This window comes from Mustela lutreola, chromosome 4 (genome assembly GCF_030435805.1).
Source record: "Mustela lutreola isolate mMusLut2 chromosome 4, mMusLut2.pri, whole genome shotgun sequence".
In the NCBI taxonomy this organism is placed as follows: Eukaryota; Metazoa; Chordata; class Mammalia; order Carnivora; family Mustelidae; genus Mustela; species Mustela lutreola.
The window spans coordinates 146055449-146079126 of record NC_081293.1 but is presented as its reverse complement, the minus strand read 5'-3'; the positions used below and the strand labels follow the sequence as shown (position 1 = coordinate 146079126).

At 36.6% G+C, this 23678-nt stretch overlaps 1 protein-coding gene across 16 annotated transcripts in view; it reads right to left on the bottom strand.

Annotated features, from left to right (window-relative positions):
* Positions 1-23678, bottom strand: part of HDAC9 (histone deacetylase 9) — a 940182-nt gene that overhangs the window by 520699 nt on the left and 395805 nt on the right. For 13 of the 16 annotated variants that reach the window (XR_009352864.1, XM_059171303.1, XM_059171302.1 and 10 more), the window contains one exon: positions 20048-20110. The exons of 1 other annotated variant lie outside the window; for it this stretch is intronic. Coding sequence is in view for 14 of the 15 variants with exons in the window: in XM_059171303.1 (XP_059027286.1) it covers positions 20048-20110 (63 nt within the window). In the remaining variant the exon portion in view is untranslated. Of the gene's footprint in view, positions 1-20047; positions 20111-20349; positions 20416-20518; positions 20818-23678 lie in introns of those variants that run through there. 2 more of the 16 variants (XM_059171300.1, XM_059171301.1) reach the window with 2 other exon arrangements.

Below are 23678 nucleotides of genomic sequence, written 5' to 3'. Positions count from 1 at the left end.
TATTTCTGATTAACAGCAAAATGATAATCTTCATTACTAAAATGGAAACAAATAATATCTGGTTCTAAGCTACAAAAGGTTAGTACGTAATCATAGTTTTCCTTCTGCCTTCTATTACTATTAGAAGAATGGCAAAGGAAAACAGAAAATTAAATCAATTATAACTATAATACATGCATTATATATGTACACACACACACAGTGCACGCACGCCAAAGAGACAGGAGGGAACTGTTCTGATTGCTTTAAACTACCAAACTAAGCTAAGGAAGTTACAACATTTACTGAATAGTTCTTTGTAAATGGGTCTGACCAGTGCTTTTGTGAATAGATAAAACATTCAAAACCAGTGAAGCACTAGCACAAGCTTCAGAAGAAAGTTATAACAAATCAGAGCAGAATGAGTTTCTAAGTCTAAAATATGTAGTATTGAGGTGCCTGGGTGGCTGCCTTGGGCTCAGGTCACAAGCCCAAGCATCTTGGGATCAAGTCTTGTGTTAGGCTCCCTCCTCAGTGGGTAATCTGCTTCTTCCTCTCCCCCTGCTCATTCTCTCTCTCTCTCTCCCTCACTCTCTCAATAAGTTAAAAAGCCAAACTTTAAAATATGCAACTGAGAGACTAACACATTACTGTGGCAATTTGCTCCATCAAAATTACTTTCGGAGTCCAAGAAAGATGATGCTATGACCTGATCCATTTCTAGTGATTAAAAGGGAGACTCCCCTTTTTTAAAGCTGGTAGGGACCTTAATAGTAATCTAGGACCTCCCCTCATGGTTGATAGATGTCAAGACAACTAAATTACCTATTTTCACACAGAGAGTGCCAGACCCTGAGCTAAAATCCCCATAAAGTGTAGCTCTGTGAGACTGGGGGCTGGTGTTTTTTCATTGGTTTCATTTTTCCTGAACTCTTTTACATACTATTACTAGGTTCATAAAAACACGAATGAACATATAAAGTGATACACCGAGTTTTCTAGCTATCACATCTACTATGCCATGCAATATTTAAACTGTTCTTGCATACACTGGGATTAGAATCACATCCAGCATATTTCTGGTATGCATGGACAAATAAAAAGGTAAAGAACGTTCTGGTCCCTTAGCACTCAAATGATGCTTTCTAAAGACAAATGACTAGATATTGGTGTGTGAAGACAACAAAATATGTAGACTAGGAAAGGCTTGTGAAATCATCTGTTAAAAGAGTATGAAAACTATGTCATTTTCAGTTTGCTGGAAAAAGCAGTTTGGATGCAATATTCAAAAGGTCCTTCCCAATGGCGTGAAAGTCCACACTAGCCTTTATTCTGAAAACAGCCAAATGTATTTTGGATTTAGGGGCCTTTGCACTGGCTGTTCCTTCTATCTGGAATGCCTTTTCTGGGCATGGCTGGGCTCTTCAAGTCACTCAGGCCTCAGCTTAAAAGTTATTTACTCATTGGTATTTTTACGGACCCACTAGTAGTATTCTGTGAGGCTTTAGGAGAGAGTATCTACCTTTTTTCCTTGACTAAACTGTCATCCCTATTTCACTCAACAGTACTCTAAAATCTGAATCTTTTATTTAAATCCATCTCAAATTGTCTTTTGAGAGTCGGTGAGCTACACAAAGATTGAGTACTTCTGTCACCTAATTTAGTTAAATTTAACTAAAATTCTTCCCAAACCTTAAAAAAAATTCCTTCTCATCCCTCTGTAAAAATGCAAGACCCTGCATACATTACACACTGGCTTTGTAGATGTTTAAATTGTAACCTGTCTAACTGAATAAAAATGGTATTATAAAAATAGATATTTCCATGTATGATTTGACTATGAGTTTATAAACTGAATACATTAATTGTTCCCAAACCATTTAATTAATAGTATGTCCTCTGATCGTGGTATGTGATGCAATTCTGTCACATGAAAAGTTATTAATAATAACTCTGTATTTTGGTCCTTTGATCTATTTGTCTATGTCCCTTACCCAACCCATCATTATTAATAAGCTTTGTATGACTTCGTATCTATCCTTCTTCTCCTCATTTGTTGTTCAACAAAATTGCCACTTGTGCATTTATTCTTACAATGAATTTTAGTCAGCATGTGATATTCTCTGGTACCATTTTAAATGACCTTGCGCTGACCTTCAGTGCACCTGTAAAGCACAGAATTTGATATGGGGCTACCAATGAGGCAGAGAACTAAAAGGCTGATAGAAGTGGTGTGGAATTAAGACTTACTATTTACTATATAATACCATTTAGTACATTTTATTTTTGTATTAAGCATGAATTATCTATTTCTTAAAGATAGTTGGCTGTTTTGATGACAAGGAAATTTATAGATTGAATTGGGAATAAATGACCTTTTAAAGACAGTCTTCCATTTTATGAACAGAGTATATCTCAAGTTCATTCAAGTATTCTTATTTGCTCTTCAATAATTTTACCAATTTCCTCATCAAAGTTTCAGTTGCTAAGTAAATGGTATCATCTTTTATCACATTTTGTGTGATCTTTTAAATTGTTTTATGCTGACCTTGTGCTGAGTAAACAACTCTTTTAAATTTCAAATTTTTTTTTTACTTAAATTCCAGTTAGCTCACATACAGTGTAATATTAGTTTCAGATGTAAAATTTAATGATTCAAAACTTCCAAACAACACTCAGGGCTCATCACAAGTGCACTCCTTAATCTCCATCCCCTAGTTCTCTGAAGAAGGCATACAGATGGCCAACAGACACATGAAAAGATGCTCAACATCACTCCTCATCAGTGAAATACAAATCAAAACTATAATGAGTTATCACCTCATACCTGTCAGAATGGCTAAAATCAGCAACACAAAAAACAAGAGGTGTTGGCAAGGATGTGGAGAAAGGGGACCCTCCTGCACTAATGGTAGGAAGGCAAACTGGTTCAGGCACTCTGGAAAAGAGCATGGAGTTTCCACAAAAATTAAAAATAGAACTACCTTACAACCTAGCAATTGCAAGACCAGATATTTACATGAAGAATACAAAAATACTAATTTAAAGGGATGCATTCATCCCAATGGTTATAGCAGCATTATCTTTAATAGTACAACTATGGAAACAGCCCAAGAGTCCAGCAACTAATGAATGGATAAAGAAGTTCTGGGGTGTGTGTGTGTGTGTGTGTGTGTGCGCACGTAACGGAATACTATTCAGCCATTAAAAAGAACGAAATTTTGTGTGTGTATAATGGAATACTATTCAGCCATTAAAAAGAATGAAATTTTGACATTTGCAATGACATGGATGGAGCTAGTAAGCATCATGCTAAGCAAAATAAGTCAGTCAGAAAAAGATAAATACCATATTCTTTCACTCATATGTGCTATTTAAGAAACAAAACAAATGAAGGAAGGGAAGGGGAAAAAAAGAGTCCGTTTCTTGATTTGCCTCTCTCAAGTATAGAGAACAAACTGATGATTACCAAAGGGTAAGTTGGGAGTGAGGTGGGGATAGTTTAAATAACTGAACTTGGATTAGTTTCTTTTCCTCTCAAATTCTTATAAATCTTAGTGTATGTTCACGTCTTGGAACATTGACTAGAATCTCCAAAGACAAACTTCCTGATGCTAACAAAAACTGTTTAAATTTTACCAGTAAATACAAAGTTTCAGACAGTGTTTTGTCTGATAATGCTTACTTTCTTCTAGTCTTAGTTTACAAAGAATTTCTATCCTAGAAGAGTATTGCATTTTATTGAATATTTTCCTCTAATGAGATGATCATATTATTTTTTTCATTTAATCTAATCACAGGGTAACATTCACTGATAGGATTTTCTCCTTTAACCATTCTCTCATTCCTGGAATTATATCCCTATAAAAGAAAACCCATAAATGGCTAGTAACATATGAAAACCATTCAACTCTACCAGGAACCAGAGAAAGTAATGCTGTGCTATTTTTCACCTCTCAGCTTGGCAAAAATATCCAATGATGGCAGATATATGTGAAAAATAGTTCTCACATATATGATTGGTGAAGTATGAGGAAAATCTCTACTGCATACTGGTTCATTGTCCAAGGAAGTTGTCTGGGGCAGTAGAAAATCAAGTAAAAAGATGCTCTCTCCCATGTCTACAAAGCAATTTAATATACTTTCTCATCATCTAAAAAACTGAGATTTCCCTAGAATGAATTTAAACAAGGTTTTCTAAAGTTACATTCACATTCAGGTTCAGGACTATCTTCTGAGGGAAAAAAAAAAAAAAAAAAAAAGACCACTGATCTTTCTAGTCCAATGATACAGGAGAATTTTCATTTAATTATTGGGATAATGGACAGTGAGAGTTGACTCTTGATTAAAATGTGAGAGAAGTGATTACAGATTAACAGCATTGTTTTTATTATGTTTAATTACCTCTTACCTGAGATTGTTTATATTGTTTTCCTTCTTACAGTACCAAAGTAGGTTAACTTGGTACCCAAATATTTTTTTTTTACATTCATATGTTTACCTTTCAGGAAAGAAAACAGATGATTGAAATCAAGTAACTAAATTTATAGTTGCAAAAATCATAATCTTTGGAAATTTGCTTTAACTAATTCTTATTAATGCTTAAGTAATTTATTTAACTAATTCTTATTAATGCTTAATGCTTAAGAATGAGAAACTTCTAAATCCAAAGCCAACCAGCTTTGACTTGTGCCATCTCAATACAACTATTATAGCACTTAGATACCTACCTAGGACTCACGATGATGAGAACACATAATTGGCAAAGTCAGGGAGAGAACACTGGCAAATATTCATTCCTGTGCTCTACAAAGCTGAGTTCAACAGCCATGTCACAAAATTTGGCTTTATTATTCAATCCCTTTCTTGGCCCGCATTATAAATATATATGCGAGTGAACTAACTCTGTTATTTTTCTGAGCCTTAATGACTTAATGTACCCTTTCTTGTGCTGAGTTTTAAGGCTAAACCAGAGCAAAGACTACCCAGAAAAAAACCTGCATCTTTTCCTACTTATATTACACGTATTCTCTTCACTGTTCCTCTCCCACTTGGACATGAAAATATTTATTTCATTCTTCTTGAATAACTGTGTACAGAGATTAATCCACTCCTTCCATCTGTCTTTCTTTAATAAATCACTATGTGAATTCCCTGTCCTGACGTTTTACTTTAGATAGTTTTTTAAATTACTGATCCTCTTGGCATTTAACATTTGGTTATTAAATTGTTTACCAAAAAATCTTTTCCAGTGCCCCCTTCTCAAAAAATATAGCCAATTAAACAATACCTGAATCAATGTAGAATGAGTTCTTAAAAAGGGGTAAAAGTGTTCAAATTGATACTACTGTCAACCAGAAGAAATCTATCCATTTTTGTCTTATCTAAGAAAACTGTCTCTACATAAAAATTTCATGAAGAAGAAAAATGGGAGATAATGTGAAACAGTGTTTGAATAATATAAAAGTACACCTGTAATCATTTTCACAACCAAATTTATTCTCCTTGGACCAAAAAGAATGCATTTATATTCAAGCAGTCTTAAATTAACTATTTCATACTTAATATGTTGAATGCAAACACATCTCTTATGAAATTTCTATTGGAATTATTGATTAAAAAATCAAGTCAAATACGAATGTTACAAAACTCCTTCCCTAAAAATAATTGAAATATTTTTAAAATCATATACATAAGTCAAAGCACTGGAGGTCATTCTTGACTTATATTGTACAATGAATGGTTTCAATTTTTTTAAAAAAGATTTTATTTATTTATTTGAGAGAAGAGAGAGTGAGAGAGAGCATGAAAGGAGAAGCTCAGAGGGAGAAGCAGACTGCCCGCAAAACTGAGAGCGCAACGCGGGATTCAATCCCAGGACTCAGGGATTACGACCTGAGCCGAAGGCAGTTGCTTAACCAACTGAGCCACCTAGGTGCTTTAATTTTAAGCCAAAGGCTCTGACATCCCAAGAAGTTTACAGTGCTCAAATTTACAAAACAACAAATCAAAAGCCTGAGGACTTATTTTCTACATAAAAGAATGAATCATTTTTTAAAAATAAAAATTTTATAAAAACAGACTGTGATACCACTGTATTCTTTAATCACTCATTCACTCATTTAAAAATAGTCTCAGGGATCAATTATGTGCTAGGCACTGTAGGGAATAAAAATAGAAGTAAAACATGATCCTTTTCCTCACAGAGCTCATAATATAACTAATGAGGGGGATGGGGACACACATACATAAATAACCACACTGTGAGACAGAAAAGTGGGAATTTCTAAGATAGTAATAAAGAACTATGGAGGAGGAGATGTGGGGAGAAGATACATAACTAGGAAATTGTTGCAGGGGTTGGGGGAATTAGAAGACATTTGAACTGTGCTTTATAAGAGTTAGGATTTCTCCCAGCAAAGATTAATTGGAACAGAGCAGCAGAAGGGTATTTCAGAAAAAGGAAACAGCTGGTTATTAGTGTACACACACACACACACACACACACACACACACACACCTTATACCCACCAGATAAACCAGAAATCTGACCTAAAAATACAGTTGTGAAGTACTCAATAATTGAAATGAATTGATTAAATGAGATAATCCTTGTGGGGGTGGGGGATGTAGTTATTAAACATTCCCTCAAGCTACACACTGTGAAGCCAACAAAGCATGATGTCCAGGAGTTTGGCTCAGTCCCAATATTCTTGAGGTTAAAGAAAATGGTAGAGGATCTCCTTCCCCTGGTTCCCTCACGTACCCACCGATAAAGGCTTCCTCATCCCTTAAAGAAGGCAGAACTCAGTGGAGTTTAAAATAGCTCCAGAACACTTCCTGCTCTATTCCAACTGTGCTTTCATTCCTTTTGACTTAGACCAATTGGAATGTTGAGGGAAAACCCCATGAGGCATCAAGCATGTGAGATCATGTGTCAGTCCCTCAAAAATGTTTGTCCATCCTACTATGTGTATCCAACACTTCCCTACCCATGAGAAAGCAGAACATGTGGGGGAAATAGCTTTTAGCACATTGACGTTTCCCCCTTTTTACAAACAGATCTAAATATTTCCTTACTCAACTTTTGTAACAATTAATCACAACTCTATCCACTTCCAAACACGATGAAGACAATGTATTCTAAACATTTTGTTTAGATGTTACACTTCTATATATCTACAACAAAGTTGCTATTTATCCCATGATTTCCATGAATTAAATACTGGGTACATTGTAAAGGTTTAATACAACCCATGTAATGAATATTGTATTACATAAACCCTTAAAGAAGTGTGCAATATTGTAAATTTGAGAAAATTTTTACGGACTTTTCTTCTAACTTCAGGGAATGAAGATACACTGTTCCATTCTTCTTAGCCCCCAGGGAAGAGGAATTCGTCACTTCACTAACTCTAGGATGGCTCATACTGTTTGAGTAAGAAGTTTAGGCATATTTGAGGTTAGAGCTAGAATGCTGGGCAAAGATGAACCTTTGGGAAAGAACCAAGGTAAGTGGTTAGAAAGGTCCTTAATTCTTGCCAATAGCCTCAATTCAAGGGAGAGGTCTCCTGATTCCAAAATCTGTCTGTGGAAAATAGAGAAAATCTACAGCTAACAGCTTTCCCCTGGCTTTCTCACCTACCCCCTGATAAAAGCTTTTCCATCTCTTACACAAGACAGAGGTAAGTGGAGGCTAAAATAGCTCCCGGGCACTTTCTGTTCTCTAACTGTTTTCATTCTATTTGTTCTAGATCAAATGGAATGTTGAGGGAAAACCTACTTCTATTGAGAAGACATTCTTTGTATCTTAGCCTCCTCAAAAGGCTTTATTTGAATCCTCTAATACAGCCTTTGCTACTATCAATCACTTTCTATCTCATTTTTCTTTTATTTTTTCTTAGTACTTAACTAGTGTCTAAAGTAGGCTTATCCATCCATTATTCAATTGAACAATCAGTCAACCATAAGTCTCCTGATTTGTTTCATAGTTGTATCCTCTGTGACTAAAACAATACCTGGTACATGGTTGGCTCTTAAATATTTTTGAGCAAAAAAAATGAAGAGATGAATAACTATTTCACCTCAGCCTCTAAAACTTCAAGCAATTACATCATCTCCCCAAACCTTCAACCTGCTAATTAAGAGTGGTCGGGATGCAATAAGTTCCTGCAATTTCTTCTACTTCCAATCCTCTGAATTTATTTACATCAGTAATTCTTTGAGAATACACTTGAATTGCCGTGTGTTTCCTGTTTGTCTGTTATTTTGCAAGTTCCTAATGGTCTGTGGGTTTCTTATATTGCATACAAGCACAAGAAGATTTATCTTTTAAAAACATAATATGTTTTTCAGTAAATAATTCAGCAATAAAATTATGAATATTCTTATAGAGCTCTAAGTTTTCCATTCTAAAGCATTTCAATTAATGTGTAACATGAAATGTATTACCATACCACTTTAACATTTCATCATCTAGCAACAATGAGTGAATAATCAGGAAACACAAAATGCAAATATAAGAGAGTAAAATCCCAATTCTAATTTTAAAGCAATAAATCAATTACCAAGATCTGAATTAAACTTACAGTCTAAGTAAGCTAAGAGATCAGTTCTCAAATGTGAAACTGTATTCCCTTTTACATGAAATATGTTGGATTAAACACGAGTTAGTTATACCAAAACAGCTAGCAGAGGCTTCTACTTTCTTTTTTTTATATACTGAAATTTTTTGTCTAATCTACTTAAGTCAGCACCTTATTAATTATAGTCATAATATCTTTTATAGCTAAACTTCATATATCATTACAATAAAGTCAGAAGCATAGATGACATAATTTTACTGATATCATAATTTATTACTAAGCATTATTTATTATGTACATTCACTTATTTTTCTACACTGTATAACCAACCCATATATTCATTGTATTTGTAACTTATTTTTTTTAATAAACCATCGTTTAGACCCAATCTTCATGGAATTTTAAAAAGCACTGTATATCTTTTGGAGGAATTTTAGAGAATTTAGATTTCTTAGTTTTAAAAAAGTTCTAATTATATTCTTAATAATAGAGTCATTTTTGCAAAGTGAAAAAAAGTGTGTGTGTGTATTAAATGCCATTTTCCCTGGAAGGGTCAACAACAAGGAGCCCTGTTTATGAGCTATATTAACACCAAACAGAGAGCTTAGCAATGTCTGTTTCTAAAAATAAACTCTGTGTGTCTCTTGTTGTCATCATCAACCAGAGTCCTCAGTGCTCTGTGACAGAAAGCATCAAGGCTGCTTCTCTGCCTTTCCACAAGCATTCTACATCAATACCCCAAGTCCTCCCTTTTCTGTCAAGGTGGCAGAGATAAAAAGAATTCTGCAATCACCCTAAGCACACATTTAAACATTATTGCCCCTTAAGCAGACAGTTATCATGTTGTTTTGGCAGCAGGAAGGAATCTGTGGTTTCACTTGAATGTTATTCTTCTTTATTTAAACTACTAGAAATAACCCAAAAATGACAGAATGCTCTTTCTATAAATAATCATTCCAGTGTAGAGTTATATTAGGAGGTAACTCAGATGGCACGATAACGCCTAACAAGCTAATCTTAGACCTGCGATGCCATAAGATAGAAATACCCAGGCTAAGAATAACTGACCCAAAGGAGTCAGCCTGCTAAAGAGAGCTCCAGACCAGTGGGCATCTGCAGATTTTAATGCATTTAATGATCTTCTGAAAGCTTCTTTCCCCTGGAAGGCAATAAATTTTGTTGGTCATTAACTTGACAATCAATAATGCCGCCACAATGTATTCATAGAGATGGCTCAAGATTCTCACAGCCAACAAGATTACAAAACTTAGTTGATGAAAATCCAGGCATTGGCTCTTGAAAAGTTGCATTAGTACCTAACTGGTGAATTTAATGCATAGACTTAACTCAAGGTAAAGATAAACATTGCATCATGTTGGCACATAAAAACATCGCTATCCAGTTTTCACTGAAAATATTCAAATTGGACCCATATTGGACCGATATACACATTAAAAACAGAATAAAATTTTGTCCGCTAGATTAGTCTTTTGCCTTAAGAATGTGACATAGTATGTTGGGATCAGGATTTGAGAGAAGACACAGACTCGATTGACGCCCTATCCATCCCCATTTCTAGCTTAAGACTGAAGGGGGATGTGGGTGTAATTCTAATATTTTGGTCAAAAAACACACTGAACCCCATGGGGCCAACATTTGGGGGAAAAAATAAACTGAAAAGGTTCTTCAGCTAAATTACATTAGAAATAATGTGCTACTCTGTGCATACCTTACCTTTATGACTTAAAAAATGTCCTGCGAGTATTGGCAAACATGCCAAATGCTTTGGGGATACTGGTTCTGTCCACAGTGTGTACTCATTCCCCTGCATTATCATCAAGTCTCATGGAACTTAGGAGGCTGCCTGGACTCTCTCAGCCCTGGACAGTGTTTCTTCCTCAATTTCATTATCAAGCCCTGGGAATGTGCAGTAAGGCTCCTCTACCAAGCCCTTCAACACTGTTGCCTGTTTGTGCCTTAAACCTCCCCAGACTAAGAAGTAAGCCTATACATTTATTTATAAATATAGATGATTCCATATTTTTAGCACCAGATAGGAAACATATTCTCCTATGCAAAATATCTTTGCCTTTGAGAAAAAGAGGCAGAGACATGGTAAACAGGAACAGAGACATAGCAAACAAACCAAGTTCAAACCCGACCCTGCCAGTTCCTAGCCATGATCACCATCAGTAAGTTCCTCTGAACCTGTTTCCATTTCTGCAAAATATGAATACTTCTGTAACCACCACAGACCTCTTCAAATCCCAGGAAGGATTAAATGATAAAACAATGCCTGGTACAGAAAAAGCCTCTGAAACATTAGCTTATTATGTTAACAAGAAGAATGACAGTGATAAAAAAAAAAAAATGATGAAAACATAGGGCTTCAACCACTGACCTTCTTAAACGGAGATGAAACAATTAGATCAGAGGGGAATGTGGCAGAAAAACCATGAAAATGATAACTGATTGTGATATGTTTTTAAATCTAAAATGAGTGGTTCTTGACACAAAATCATACGTTGGAAACACCCAATTGAATTTTATTCATAAGCAGGTTTAAAAAGTACCCTCAGAGAGAGAGAGGGAGAAGCAAACCAAAGGACAGACTCTAAACCACAGAAAACTGTTGTCGGGGGAAGGTGGGTGGGGATGGGTTGAGTAGGGGATGGGGATTAAGGAGTGCACTCCTCAATGCGATCACTGGGCGACATATTTAAGTACTGAATCACTAAATTGCACACCTGAAACTAATACTACACTGTATGTTAACTAACAGGAATTTAAATAAAAACTTTTTAAAAAGCACCATCAAGAGTAAAATTTAAATCATGTTCAATTCACCAAGAGCTTTTCTAGTTCACCTTACATGCAGTTCCCTGAAAACTTCCTGGGTAAAACCTGTTTTTATTAATGTAAGAACTCCTAGGCCACAACATAATTTAATGGAAATTCAGTGAAATTTTCTTGGTTATGTCTTGTTTTGTTTTTAATCTCAAATTTTAAAATTTAAAACTATTTTAACCCAGTTTGGATATATGTCATGCCCTAAACACCCACCAAAACTTACCTCAAGCCATTGAAAAAGACATCCATGGGGCTACAACTGTGTCAATACTGAATATAAATTATAAATGAAATGTTTCAATGTAAGTGGTAGGCCACAAGGGGAAGAAGTTAAAAAAAATGAAGTTCTGGGGTATTTCCAACCTTATCAACATGCAAAGAGTTTAATCATAAGTAAATGACTAGTTACACTCTGTGGTTTGGTAAATTTCCTTCTTCCTTAGATGTAATTTTCATTGGATTTAATTATTGGGTATTTTAAAAGCACTATATATTAAAAAACCTATCACTTATTTCACTATGGAAAACTGAATACTAAAATAATGAACAGAACTGATACTCTTCCAAAACATGAGAATTGCTTAGTTTTGTATTCATGAACCATAGCATCATAGAGTAACCCTAAACATAATGTTTCTGATAATATTTAAAGTGTAGGTCATTTAGTATTGCAAAAATTCATTTAAATTAAATTTGTTTTGTGCAAGTGACTTCGTAGGGGTAGAATGGAACTAGTAGATATAAGGTATTTTCTCATCCCTTCATCTCTTGATTGTTAATCTCCCAAAAGGAGAAAAGGGAAAACTGCCCATAGTAAGGACACCACACATCCAAGCCAACCACTGGCATTTCATCTTCATTTCAAGAATGGGACAGACCACAGCACTGCCACTCTGATTTGAAGCACATGCCAAAATATCTTTGAATTTCATCTACAGAAAGCTTGTTTTTAAAGTCATTTTCATGGGCTTTTATTCCAATTAAATTGTTTTCAAAGTATTCCAATTCAGAAAAAAATTGTTAAAATGCAGTTACTATTCCAGATTGTTAAAATTGTTCATTACTCTGAAGATGTAATAATTATAACAACATACTGGCAAAGAAATTGCATTTTGAATATTTTAAAAATAAGCCTCCTTCAGTGTACTGCAAATTTTATACATTAGATAAATTTCCCTTAATATTTTCTGTATTCTTCAAAGCCAACATTAAAGGAATATTTTACTCAAATTTATAATAAATTCTAGTAATACACTAGTCTACAGCATTGGTTTTCCTCTTCTAAAAAAATGATTTACAACCCTAGAGAGATCCAGTGTTCTTCCATAACTATTCTTTTTAGGGTTCCTTCTAACAACAGACAGTATTAAGAAAGGCTTTCTATTCAATACCAATAAAAAACAAATTATCAGTGTTAAAATGATGCATGCATATCTTCATGAAAATGAAGTAACACCCACAATTCAACTGAAAGAAATCACATGGTCTACTTCCTTCATTTAATTATTTATATTTAGAAATACAAACTAAATAAAATTACAAACAAGGGTGCCTGGGTAGCTCTGTTGGTTAAGCATCTGCCTTAGGCTTGGATCATGATCCCAGTGTCCTGGGATAGAGCCCTATATCAGGTTCCTCGCTCCCTCCCTCTCATGCTCTCTCTCATGGTCTCTCTCTCAAATAAATAAATAAAATACTAAAAAAAAGAAAGAAAGTAAGTAAGTAAGTAAGTTAGTTCCAAAGAAGAAAATTCCAATCACCAACATACACACTGTAGCAAATACTGCTTGTGCCTCGCTAAGATGCGTTCTTCTCCGCCTTTCTTCTTCCTTAAAAAAACTAAAAGGTGAGCTGCAGCATCGACCCTTCTAGGTTCAGTATGACCTAGGAGCTCTTGTGGTAGTCCCATTTTTCTCTCTGTGACTGGCTAATACTTGGGGAAGATGCTGCTATTCTATCCAATAAATTAAGAAGGATGATTTACTGGAGAAATTCAAGATAAAACTTCCTAAAGAAAATATCCAAGGAAGCAAAATGTCTCTTCTGTGTCTCCAGATTTGGTCTTCCATAAATAGACACGTCAACTCGTGTCTTCTGGAGAAAACAGACCTCTGACGACACCAACTCCAAGGCCAACAGAGGGGAGCGGTTTGAAGGATCTGATACTGTTGCCATTATTGACCTCCTGGGTGCTGCCAACTACTCTGCTACTTCACTAAGGGATAAAATTTCTTGTGTATCACTTTGGGGAGGATTTTCTGTTGCCTACAGCAGAAGACAGCCTAATTTACCTACTATTAACAATTAAACACCATGAGGATTTGGGCACAATAGCTTTGTGGGTGGGTGTGTAAAAAAAACCCTTCATAGAGGCACCTGGATGGCTCAGTGGGTTAAAGCCTCTGCCTTTGGGTCAGGTCATGATCCCGGGTCCGGAGATTGAGCCCCTGCATCGGGCTCTTTGCTCAGCAGGGAGCCTGCTTCCTCCTCTCTCTCTCTCTGTCTGCCTCTCTGCCTACTTGTGATCTCTGTCTGTCAAATAAATAAATAAATAAGAAAAAAAAACCTTCATAGGAAATATGGGCATATTGTAAAAATTCATGTAAGATGAAAAAGCACAATGAAAACAAAAGCACCCCCACCCCAGCAACAGGATCACCACCACCACATACACGAAACTTTCCCTGATTTCTTTCCGTCTATGTATTAATTCTTCTGGGAGATGGATAGATAAAGAAAATAACCCTTCAGAAAAGTGAGATCATATCATTGATGTTATTTTTCTTTAAAAGATATGAAATTTAAATGATTTTAATAGAATTAAAAACTGTAACTGAAGGTACCATAAACATCCTAAATTCTTCCTTCCTATATGAGGTATCATTTCCAAAAAGATCTTCCAAGGGTTAAAGAAGGAAATTATTTTAAAAATCAGTGTTTGGTCTCTCTCTCTCTCTCTTTTAACCTCTGCATTTCTATTTTAGGCAGCAGGGAGTCTGTCCGTGCTCAGAAAGAAAATATCAGCACTTTCACACATCCCTCCATTTCTCCTCTCTCTAGTGCCTCATATTGGTTATGTTTATGAACATCGCCCTACTTTATAAAACTTGCTTTCTGTCCTGTAACCAAAGTCTTATATATATATGTGTGTGTTTAAAACAGATTCACTGTTTGCCCCATTAATCTTACTATGCTTTCTCTACTTCTCAATTTCATTTTTTGCTTTTACATTCATCTCTTCATTGTGTGGGCTTCATTGTCAAGCAGTCTAGTTTATGTTTGGAAATTTCTGACCTACCTACCCATTTTCTCTCTATTATAATAACCCTTGCCTGGACGGACCATCAGATTACACTTCTCTTTGAACACCAAAGATTTTTCTTCATTATCCTCTGCCATTAAATGTTGGAGATTCTTGATAAATCTTCTTGAATCCCATATATACGCTTCCTCCCCACCTTACCCCACCACAGATCTTTGCTTTACCTGATGAACACCCCAGAAGAATTATTATTTGAAAATCAAGAGCCCATTAGGATATGACTCTGTGATGAACATTTGCAACAAACTGTCCTTAAAGAGGAGAGTCCTTTCCATCTATCCATTTATTTTTTCTTTTCTGATGAAATAATCTTTCATCTTTTCACAAAATCATCTTCTGTTTCATTGCTTTAGAATATCAGCTTCAGGGATATAAATAATCTCTTTGTTATGCTGCCATTGTCTTTCTTATTAATTAACGTCTCCCCAGTTGCTGGGGTCCATCTTCCTTTTTTCATTCCCTATGATTGTCTTGAACCTTTCCCCTTTATTGGTAAAGGGTTTCACTGATGTCTATTCTGCTTCCTGCTATTTCTAATGAATATTTTTGTTCTATAATTACCATGGTTTTTTCATTTTCAATTTGTTTCACTAGATCTAAAATATCCCTTTTCATCTCATGCTATTGTTTTATCATCTCATCTCTGAGCTCTTGTTTTATGGAATTTATGTTCTTATTAAGGAGCTCTATTTGTGGGGAGCAATTATTAGACAATTCCATGGATTCAGTAAATTGGTGTTTTCTTCTTGTGGAACATCTAAGATTAGTTGGAGAAGGGTATTTTGTTGAAGAGAACTATGGATCGTTTTCCCAATTTAGACTGTTGCTCTGAGGCCTTCATTTCTCCAGTGAGGCAATACTTGTCCTCATACCTCCATTTCACTAGTCTCATTCCCAGAATCATTTCAATTATTTCTACCTCACAAGATATAACAACAACAGCAACAACCACTAAAGCTGAGGCTATCTACTCAGTTTACTTCTCTTCAGATCTAAGAATGTTAGTGAGAATTTTTAGGAAGTCATCATCTTGTCAGTAAAATTCTTAGGAGGCCTAGGATGCAGGCCCTGTTAGGTTTCTCTGTTCGGATCAAAGCCCCCCGGGTCCATTTCTTCCTTGACTATTAGCTTCTGAGATGTTAGGTCATATCATTTTCTGTACACACTTAATGCTGAATATTGTACCCGTGCCTGTGCCCGCATACACGTGTGTGTGTGCGCGCGCGTGTGTGCGCACGTGCGCGTGCAGGGTGAACGTTTGCCAACTTAGACAATTCTGGGATCTCTTCAGTATCTATCAGTGGTGGGAAATTATGTAGCGTATTTTCAAATTCTCATTTTCAAAATCAAAATCCTTTGAAATCCTTTTAAATTCAGAATCTGGGTTTATTTTAGTCTTCTGAGGCATTTTATTGAATCTTCTTTCTCAATGGATGAAACAGTCATTCCGCTGGTGTCGTCCACAGAAATATAAAATACTCATTCTTGTCCCCATCCTCAATGGGTCTATTTATAACCAGCTTTCTGATCACCACCTATCAGATATTCAAACTGATAACAGCCACATAAGTGAAGATAACTTGAGTTAGAGAACAAGCAAAAGAGTAATTATGGGAAATACCAGAAGTGATTCTTGACATGACAGGAGCATTTCACAGACTTACATTTTCATAATTAGATTCTGCTTTCCAAGTAGACATAAATGGCTACTGAATCTAAAATGTTCCTTTCCCCTCGACAATGCACACCAAAGGGGGGAAAAAAAAGATTCCGAAAGGGTGAAGATATGTTTTCCATAAAAGAAATTCAGGATTTAGATTTAAATGCTTTTCTTTTATACCCTAAAATAAGAATACATAGTAAAAATATGAGTTTTCCTTATTTTAAATGTATTTTACATTAATGCTGTACAAGCTCTAGGAAAGTCTTTTACAGTAATTGTTCCAATATTGTCTGGACAGTTCTGCTGTCCAACATGTTAAGCAACATGCCTGGCAAAAGGAGAACGCCCCCAATTCTGCCAGCTACTGCTAAGTGACCTGAGTCAATATTTGTACATGCTTCAGTTTCTGCCACAGTTATCACTTATACTGGCCCACACAAGCCACAAAAGTAGAGACTGATCTAGCAAAATGAATTCCAAGATTCAACTCTATAGAGCTTTTTAACTAAAAACACATTAGCAGCTTATGCTGTAGTACCTAGTTCTACCTAACATGTCTTGCCTAGCTGGGTCAATATTGGGGGGGGGGGGAAGGAACCAAAAATATTTGCAATTCAACAGTCTATAAAGAACTCTGAAGAAAATCATCTTTATTAATGCACAGTATCCAGTTTAACTAAAATAGAAAATGGAAGTTCAAAGCAATAGCTAACAACAAAACAAAGCTTTTTAAAACAATTAATCCCAAGAAATCTGCTATTGTGTTTTCACTGTTCAATTACATGTTCTGCAATTCTTTGCATTGATTATTACATAATGAGACATTTTACAGAATACACATGCACACACGTGCATGCACATTTATACGCACACACACACAAGCTGCTCTGATTTACAGTCACAATTTGCACAAGGAAAAGACTGGTTCTTATCAGACCAGGGAAACAAAAAAAAAAGTAGCTGATGTATCAAACAACCAAATAAAACTTACTATCAAAACAAAACATCACTGTTCCATGTAATATACCATCAAATTCATCTATCTAGTTTGTTTGGCAAGATAGGGCATGGTACTGAAGAGCCAGAAGCCCAGGTTCACTCACTTAAAATATAGTTATAATAATAGTGAGCCTGCACTTTAATAACATGTTGTTAGATCTGAACCTCATATGAATGCCAAGAGGTGAACAGGAGGAAATCTTTATTGTTCAGTTTACAGATGAGTAACCAGTTATACAACTGGCTTTCGCTAGAACACAGAGCTCTTGACTCCCAGAACAAATAGCGTTCTCTCCACCACTCTGCACAGCTACCAGATACCTCTTTCAGATCCACAGACTCCATCTATTCCTAGGCTTATCAATCATACCCATGCCACTGGTCCAAAAGGGGGTGGAATGAAATTTGTAGATAAATTAAGACAAACACACCCCAAATTTAGCAATTGACTTAAAGGAAAACCCTATTGAAATGGGTCACCAGGATCCCCATCACTTCCTCCTACCCATACGTCTGTGATACTCAAAGTTTACTGCACCTTAGGTTTGCTCGTAAGATTTTAAAAATTCGGATATTCAGGTTAGTTCCCATACCAGTTAAGTCAGAAACTCTGGGGGTATGACTGAGGCTTCAGTATTTTGTAAAAGATTCTTGATGACTCCAAGTTTGAGAGCCAACGCCTCAGAGGAAGTACACAATAAACACTGGGGGAATTGAATTTAAGGCCATATCATATTGAACAAAATCAAATATTACACAACATGGTAGTATAGATGCACATGATTTCATATTTCAAATTTTAAAAATAAACAGAACCTGAAGTTTTCTTATTTCTACCAGACAGGTTTGGGAGTTGATGTCAATCTACATCACTTTTCATTTAATAGCTGGTGCTTAAAAGATGCTTCCCTTCCTGTAGAACCGACAACCGTATGGACAGTCTGAAGTACTTCCCTGCTTGAAAATATTATTGCCTTAGTGTCAGGAAAATGGCAATCTCAACTGAAAAATGGAATAAAGTTACATGTGATTACCAAAGACATTGAAAACAGGGAGGCTTGCAAACACCTGTAGCCTGTGGCAAGAGTTTCAGTGTCAGCAGCCAGTTCCTGCTGGAAAGACACAGCTTTGTTTCTACCATGTGGAAGAAACATTAAACTTGCTACACAGAGGCAAGGACTGAAAGGATTAAGTGTAGTACTGAAAAGACCCCTAAAATAGTTATTTTTAAAAAGTCGATCCATATTTAAAAAACAAAATGCTAAATTAAGCAACGAGTTCCATTTGAGACCCACCCGCTGACCCCTCCCCAAGCTTTTGTCAACTTTACAGCCAATGACCATAGAAAATAAACCGTATTAAAATCCTCATACGTTTGCTTCAGATAAGCGGATACTACTAATTAATAGAATTCCTCTCACATAAGTACAAACATCTCAAATGACACAAAACCGATCTCTTAGTCTGAGTGCAAGAAAATAATTGGGTCAGGAGAAGTATCTCAAAATCATCACAACTGACCGAGCTTTAAAAGAAAACTTGCTTCAGACATAGAGCCGTAAATGGGAAGGTGCTCAGCACTGAGCAGACATGGTGCCAACCTGTGGAATATTTCTTTCACGTCTAGCTCTACCCCAGCAAATGCTGCTTTATGTTGCCTTCTTTGCAGGGAGATCTCTGTGGTGATCTAGACTTAGGATTGAGCCCACAAAGGAACTAAAAAAGACGTGAGAGAGAACTTTAAGCCAATTTAAACGGAATCATTCCAAAGAGGACGGAAATTTTAAAAAGCCCCCAAGCTTTAGGAACTGGCTGTAGGATTAAATATGAAGAGCAACAATTACAACTAAGTGATACGGCCGGGAGAGTCTGCTCTTTTCACAAATAGAAATTGATAATGCTGACAAGCTTGATCTCCCCCAGCACATCCCCTTGAAGGCACAAGTACAGACGGCTGGGAAACAAGAATCTGTTACTGTTATTCTTTCAAGGGCCACACCTGCATGTAACACCTTTATGTGTGTGCTATGCCGTCCATCTGCCTGACAACGCCAGACTCTCCAAATGTTGTTCGAGAAAATTATATCAACCATCTGCTAATAATAATTGTATCCCACCACTAAATAGTTTTATTTGGGGCTGATGAGAGAAAGCCGCATTGAAAACTACCTTTGCAACTCCAAGCAAACCCATTTTGGAAGGCAGGTCTAGAAAGAGCTGTGTTTCCGGATGCACACTGTAAATCTAAAAGCATCAGGCTAGCGCAGGCTGCAGTCCAAACTGAAGGAAGCTCCACTCTGAACTTACCTGATTTTAAAAGTCCCATTAGAATCCCTTGCCATCAGCACAGATCTCCTTCTTCTAGTTGCACAGTAAGGCAAAGCACCCCCAACTACATTTCACTTATCTCAGTCCCAGCTTTCCCCAGAAGCTTTGAGATTTCATTCAGAAGCTGTCGTCCCTAAACACTGAATATGCACAGAAACGGTAATGGAAGGGATCTAAGTTAAACCCTACAGACGCACCAGGAAAACAGCAACATCAACACCAAAAGCAGCAAATCCTTGAGAGGTGCTTTCTCTTAGCTCCATTTCCCAAGTCAGCCTCCTTTCACACGTAAAATGTCTCAGTTATGGAAGAGGAGCTTACCTGAGCTGATCATACTGTGCATTCTCTGCTGAGCCAAGAGCTGCTCTCGTCCAGCCACCCCATCTGAGGAAAAACACGAGTCACTCTCGTAAATTGTCTGCAGCATATTCCAATCACTCTTACTTCAGCTACATGAAAGATTCATCGCTGCTCAGTGCACGGGCCCCAGGAGCTGCCCTCCCTGGTCCTCCCTCCTCCCCGAGGAGAGGCAGCAGCCGACCAACTTCAACAATGATTCCCTTGCTGTTAAGGTGGACATACACTTCTCTCAAAGACCTGGACACTTTTCCTATGTTACCAACCTGTGTACAGAGCAGAAAGGACCGAGTGGATGCTATGGCTCTCTGGAGTTTAGGTTCTCCCGGAAACTAAAAGCAGGTGGGAAACAGGAATGTGCTTCGGGGTTATTGCTTTGTCAGAATAAGTAGAAAAATATTAACTCTACCCACGAGAAAAAGAAACCAATTAAACCTGGCTTATAGTTCTTCAGGCTGCTAGAGTTTCGTGGCAGGAACCCTGAGTCCTGCAAGTGGCTTCGGCCGGCGCCCTTCTATCTGTGTGTGTGTGTGTGTCTCTTCCCCCTCTCTGGTCTCTCTCAGCTCAAGTTGGCGAAAGCTAGTGATAATCCATTTGCATATGAATCAACAACGGCAGGGCCCACAGGCACAGAAATAGAACAATGGTCGGCCTGAGCCAAAAATAGGTCAAGCATGGCCGAGTGATTGGAGCCTGCATTAATGCATTTAAAAATACCCCAGCAAACCCAGCTGTCCAGCCTCTATCTTTCAAACCATAATTCTCTATTGCAGGGCCTTAAAAGCAATTAACTCTTTCCTCCCTCCAAGCTTGCTTTACACACTGTATTTCCACACGGGAGATTCGCCTCCAAAGACAGGCAGGCAAAAAAAAAAAAAAAAAAAAAAAAAAAAAAAAATTAAGAATCATAATTCTAAGAGGGCAAATGCACATACATTTAATTTCATTTTATTTTTATAGTATGTGTTTTTGGAAGAGAGAGGAGAGAAGTGCAGAGCTCTGTATTGGTTCTAAAATAATACTGGAAGCTTTTGCTCATAATGTGGTTTCTGCCTCACCCACGCACAGCAATCCTGGTGTTCTATTTTTGTTGCCTGTTTCTCGGGCTACACTGCAGTTGGCTGTAGCACTAGAAGCTTTTCTGCCTTCGAGTTTCAAGACTGACAGGAGATTTAGTAGAGGTAGTTTCAGAAAATAAGCACACCCCAGAATAAAATGTTTATGAAGAACTCCCTTGATTTTTTACTTGCTATTTATGTAAGGCAATTGTCCATTTCACAAACCCTAACAGGATCTCAGTACCACCTCTCAATTCTATTGCATCCAGTTTCTATTCTATCAAGTTAAAAAGAAAACATAGCTCAGATCTGAAAATGTCCCCTCTATTTCAGCCTCTGAGGCTAAATTCAATGTGGAAAAGAAAAAGGAAAGGAAGTGTGGACGCTGTTTCATGGATAGACGCAGAATCACTGAATATAATGTATACACCTGTAGATCAACCAATAAATATGCTGAGTCCCCAGCTAGGAATATTCTGCATTCACCTCTACCTGAAAGACAGACCCCACTTTTCTATAGAAATAGCATTTATAATAGAGGATAGGCTCCCAGACCAACAAACATTGTGGCATTCACCTGTAGAGTAAATGAACTGTACTGCTAAACATTATATAGTCTCTGGTGGACGCTTATAGCACCATTTCTCTATGAGAAATAAATTCTGTATCACAAACTGGGTTGGAGTGTCTAGCCACTCCCAAGGGCACACCCAAAACTGATAATCCACTAGTTCTGAGAACTCTTCTCACTTTTCTAAACTAGATCAGCAGGGAGAATGTCATTCTTGGCATATTCGTAGCAATAGAGAAGGAAAGGGGAAAAGCAGAGTGTTTCAAGGTTCCCAGAACAATCAGATGAAGGAAGGATCTTGGCCAACCACAGAGTGTGGGGCAGGGGAAAGAGAACAAGGAGACATAGGGTTCGGGTGGAAGGGAGGAAGACTGTTGAGTTGTTAGGCAGATAACCCACGGCTGAAGAAAGTGGCACTGAATTGTCCTTCTTTCATAGATTAACTTCTATCTCTTGCAAAATTATATTCTGACCGATAAATTACAAGGTTTTTAAAAAAGAAGTTATTCCGAAGTACATGTGATTTAAGTCAAAACAAGAAAATCCTATGTTCCTGTCAGTCAAAAAAAAAAATTAATTCCATTGATATTATAACTAAACTTTGACTCAGTTAAGAAATCATTATATAAAATTCAAGAGACGGAAATCCTGTGGAGTTGGCAATTTATCTCAGGGATGATGGACCTAAGCATCACATTTTGGACCTGGGGAAAACTTAGAATTTGCTACAATGGTGTTCAAACTCTGTCCCTCAGGATGCTGTGGAACCTGGGAGCGGACTCACAGCACTCTCCAAAAGAGATTCTTCCCCAAACCACCACCGCAACCTTCCTTTTATTTTGTTTATACCGGAATATGCAAGAGTTCTTTTGAACAACAGCTTCTCAGAGTAAAAAGAAATCCACTCATTTAGGACAAATGAGCTCCCTATTTTAGACACAAAGAAAGTAAAAAAAGGTGTGCTGAAGGTTACTGAGGCTAGGAAAGCACTCATTAATGAATTTATGACAAAGGGGACTTGCTTAGTCTGGGGCAGGTGGTCTCTAATGCAACAGGCTTTCCAACCTGTTCGGGGATTATGATCAGAGAGATTCAGAATAAATTTTAACATGATCTAGTGATGAAAAATAGAACCACCCAATGTTTCAGAGTGGTTTTGAACAGAATATGCAAAACTAGTGATAAACATGTAAGAGGAATAACATAATCTCACTAATGACATAATAGACATCCTTTTTCATTTTAAATTTAAATCATATCCTCAAACCACAATTGACAAAAACAGTTTCCCAGCTTTTATCATCATAAAAAATAAAATAACTCCAAAAGAGTTAGTAATTATCCTATTTCTCAGAGGTTCCAGGAAAAGGCGTTCCACATAAAATAATGCATTGTGACTTCTTCATGTTGACCAAGTTATTCCACTTGAGATTTATTTACATTTCATCCCACATTTTTTCAGTGTTTATTTGTTTTTTCCATTAGCGGTCTTCTTTCACCTCTTAACAATGAAAAGTTAGTTTCAAGTGAAAAAACATGGGACATTTATCATAAAATAGGTATCACTTGTTTCTCAGAGGAAAAATAAGCATCATTAAAATCACCCCAAGTATATTGATTACTATGGTTCCATTAACCAACAACTTCAATATTAAGACTACTGCATAATTCCTCTCACATCATCTCAACAATGTCTGTGAAGAAATGTCACTAAGTTTCTTTTTGGGCATTTATAGAACCAGTTTTACTGACTTGGAAAGAAAGATTTTAAGTTCTATAATAGAAAAACCATAGTAAGCTAACTCAAATGCCAGTCTAGAATAAATAGGCATTTAAAAAATGTCAATATAATAAACGTTAATTCAATTTAGTAAAAATGTTGGAAGCTGATCTAAAAATCACTTTACATTCATTTTACACTCATTCAATAATTTTTAATATAATCTACTGTTGAAAAATGAAACCA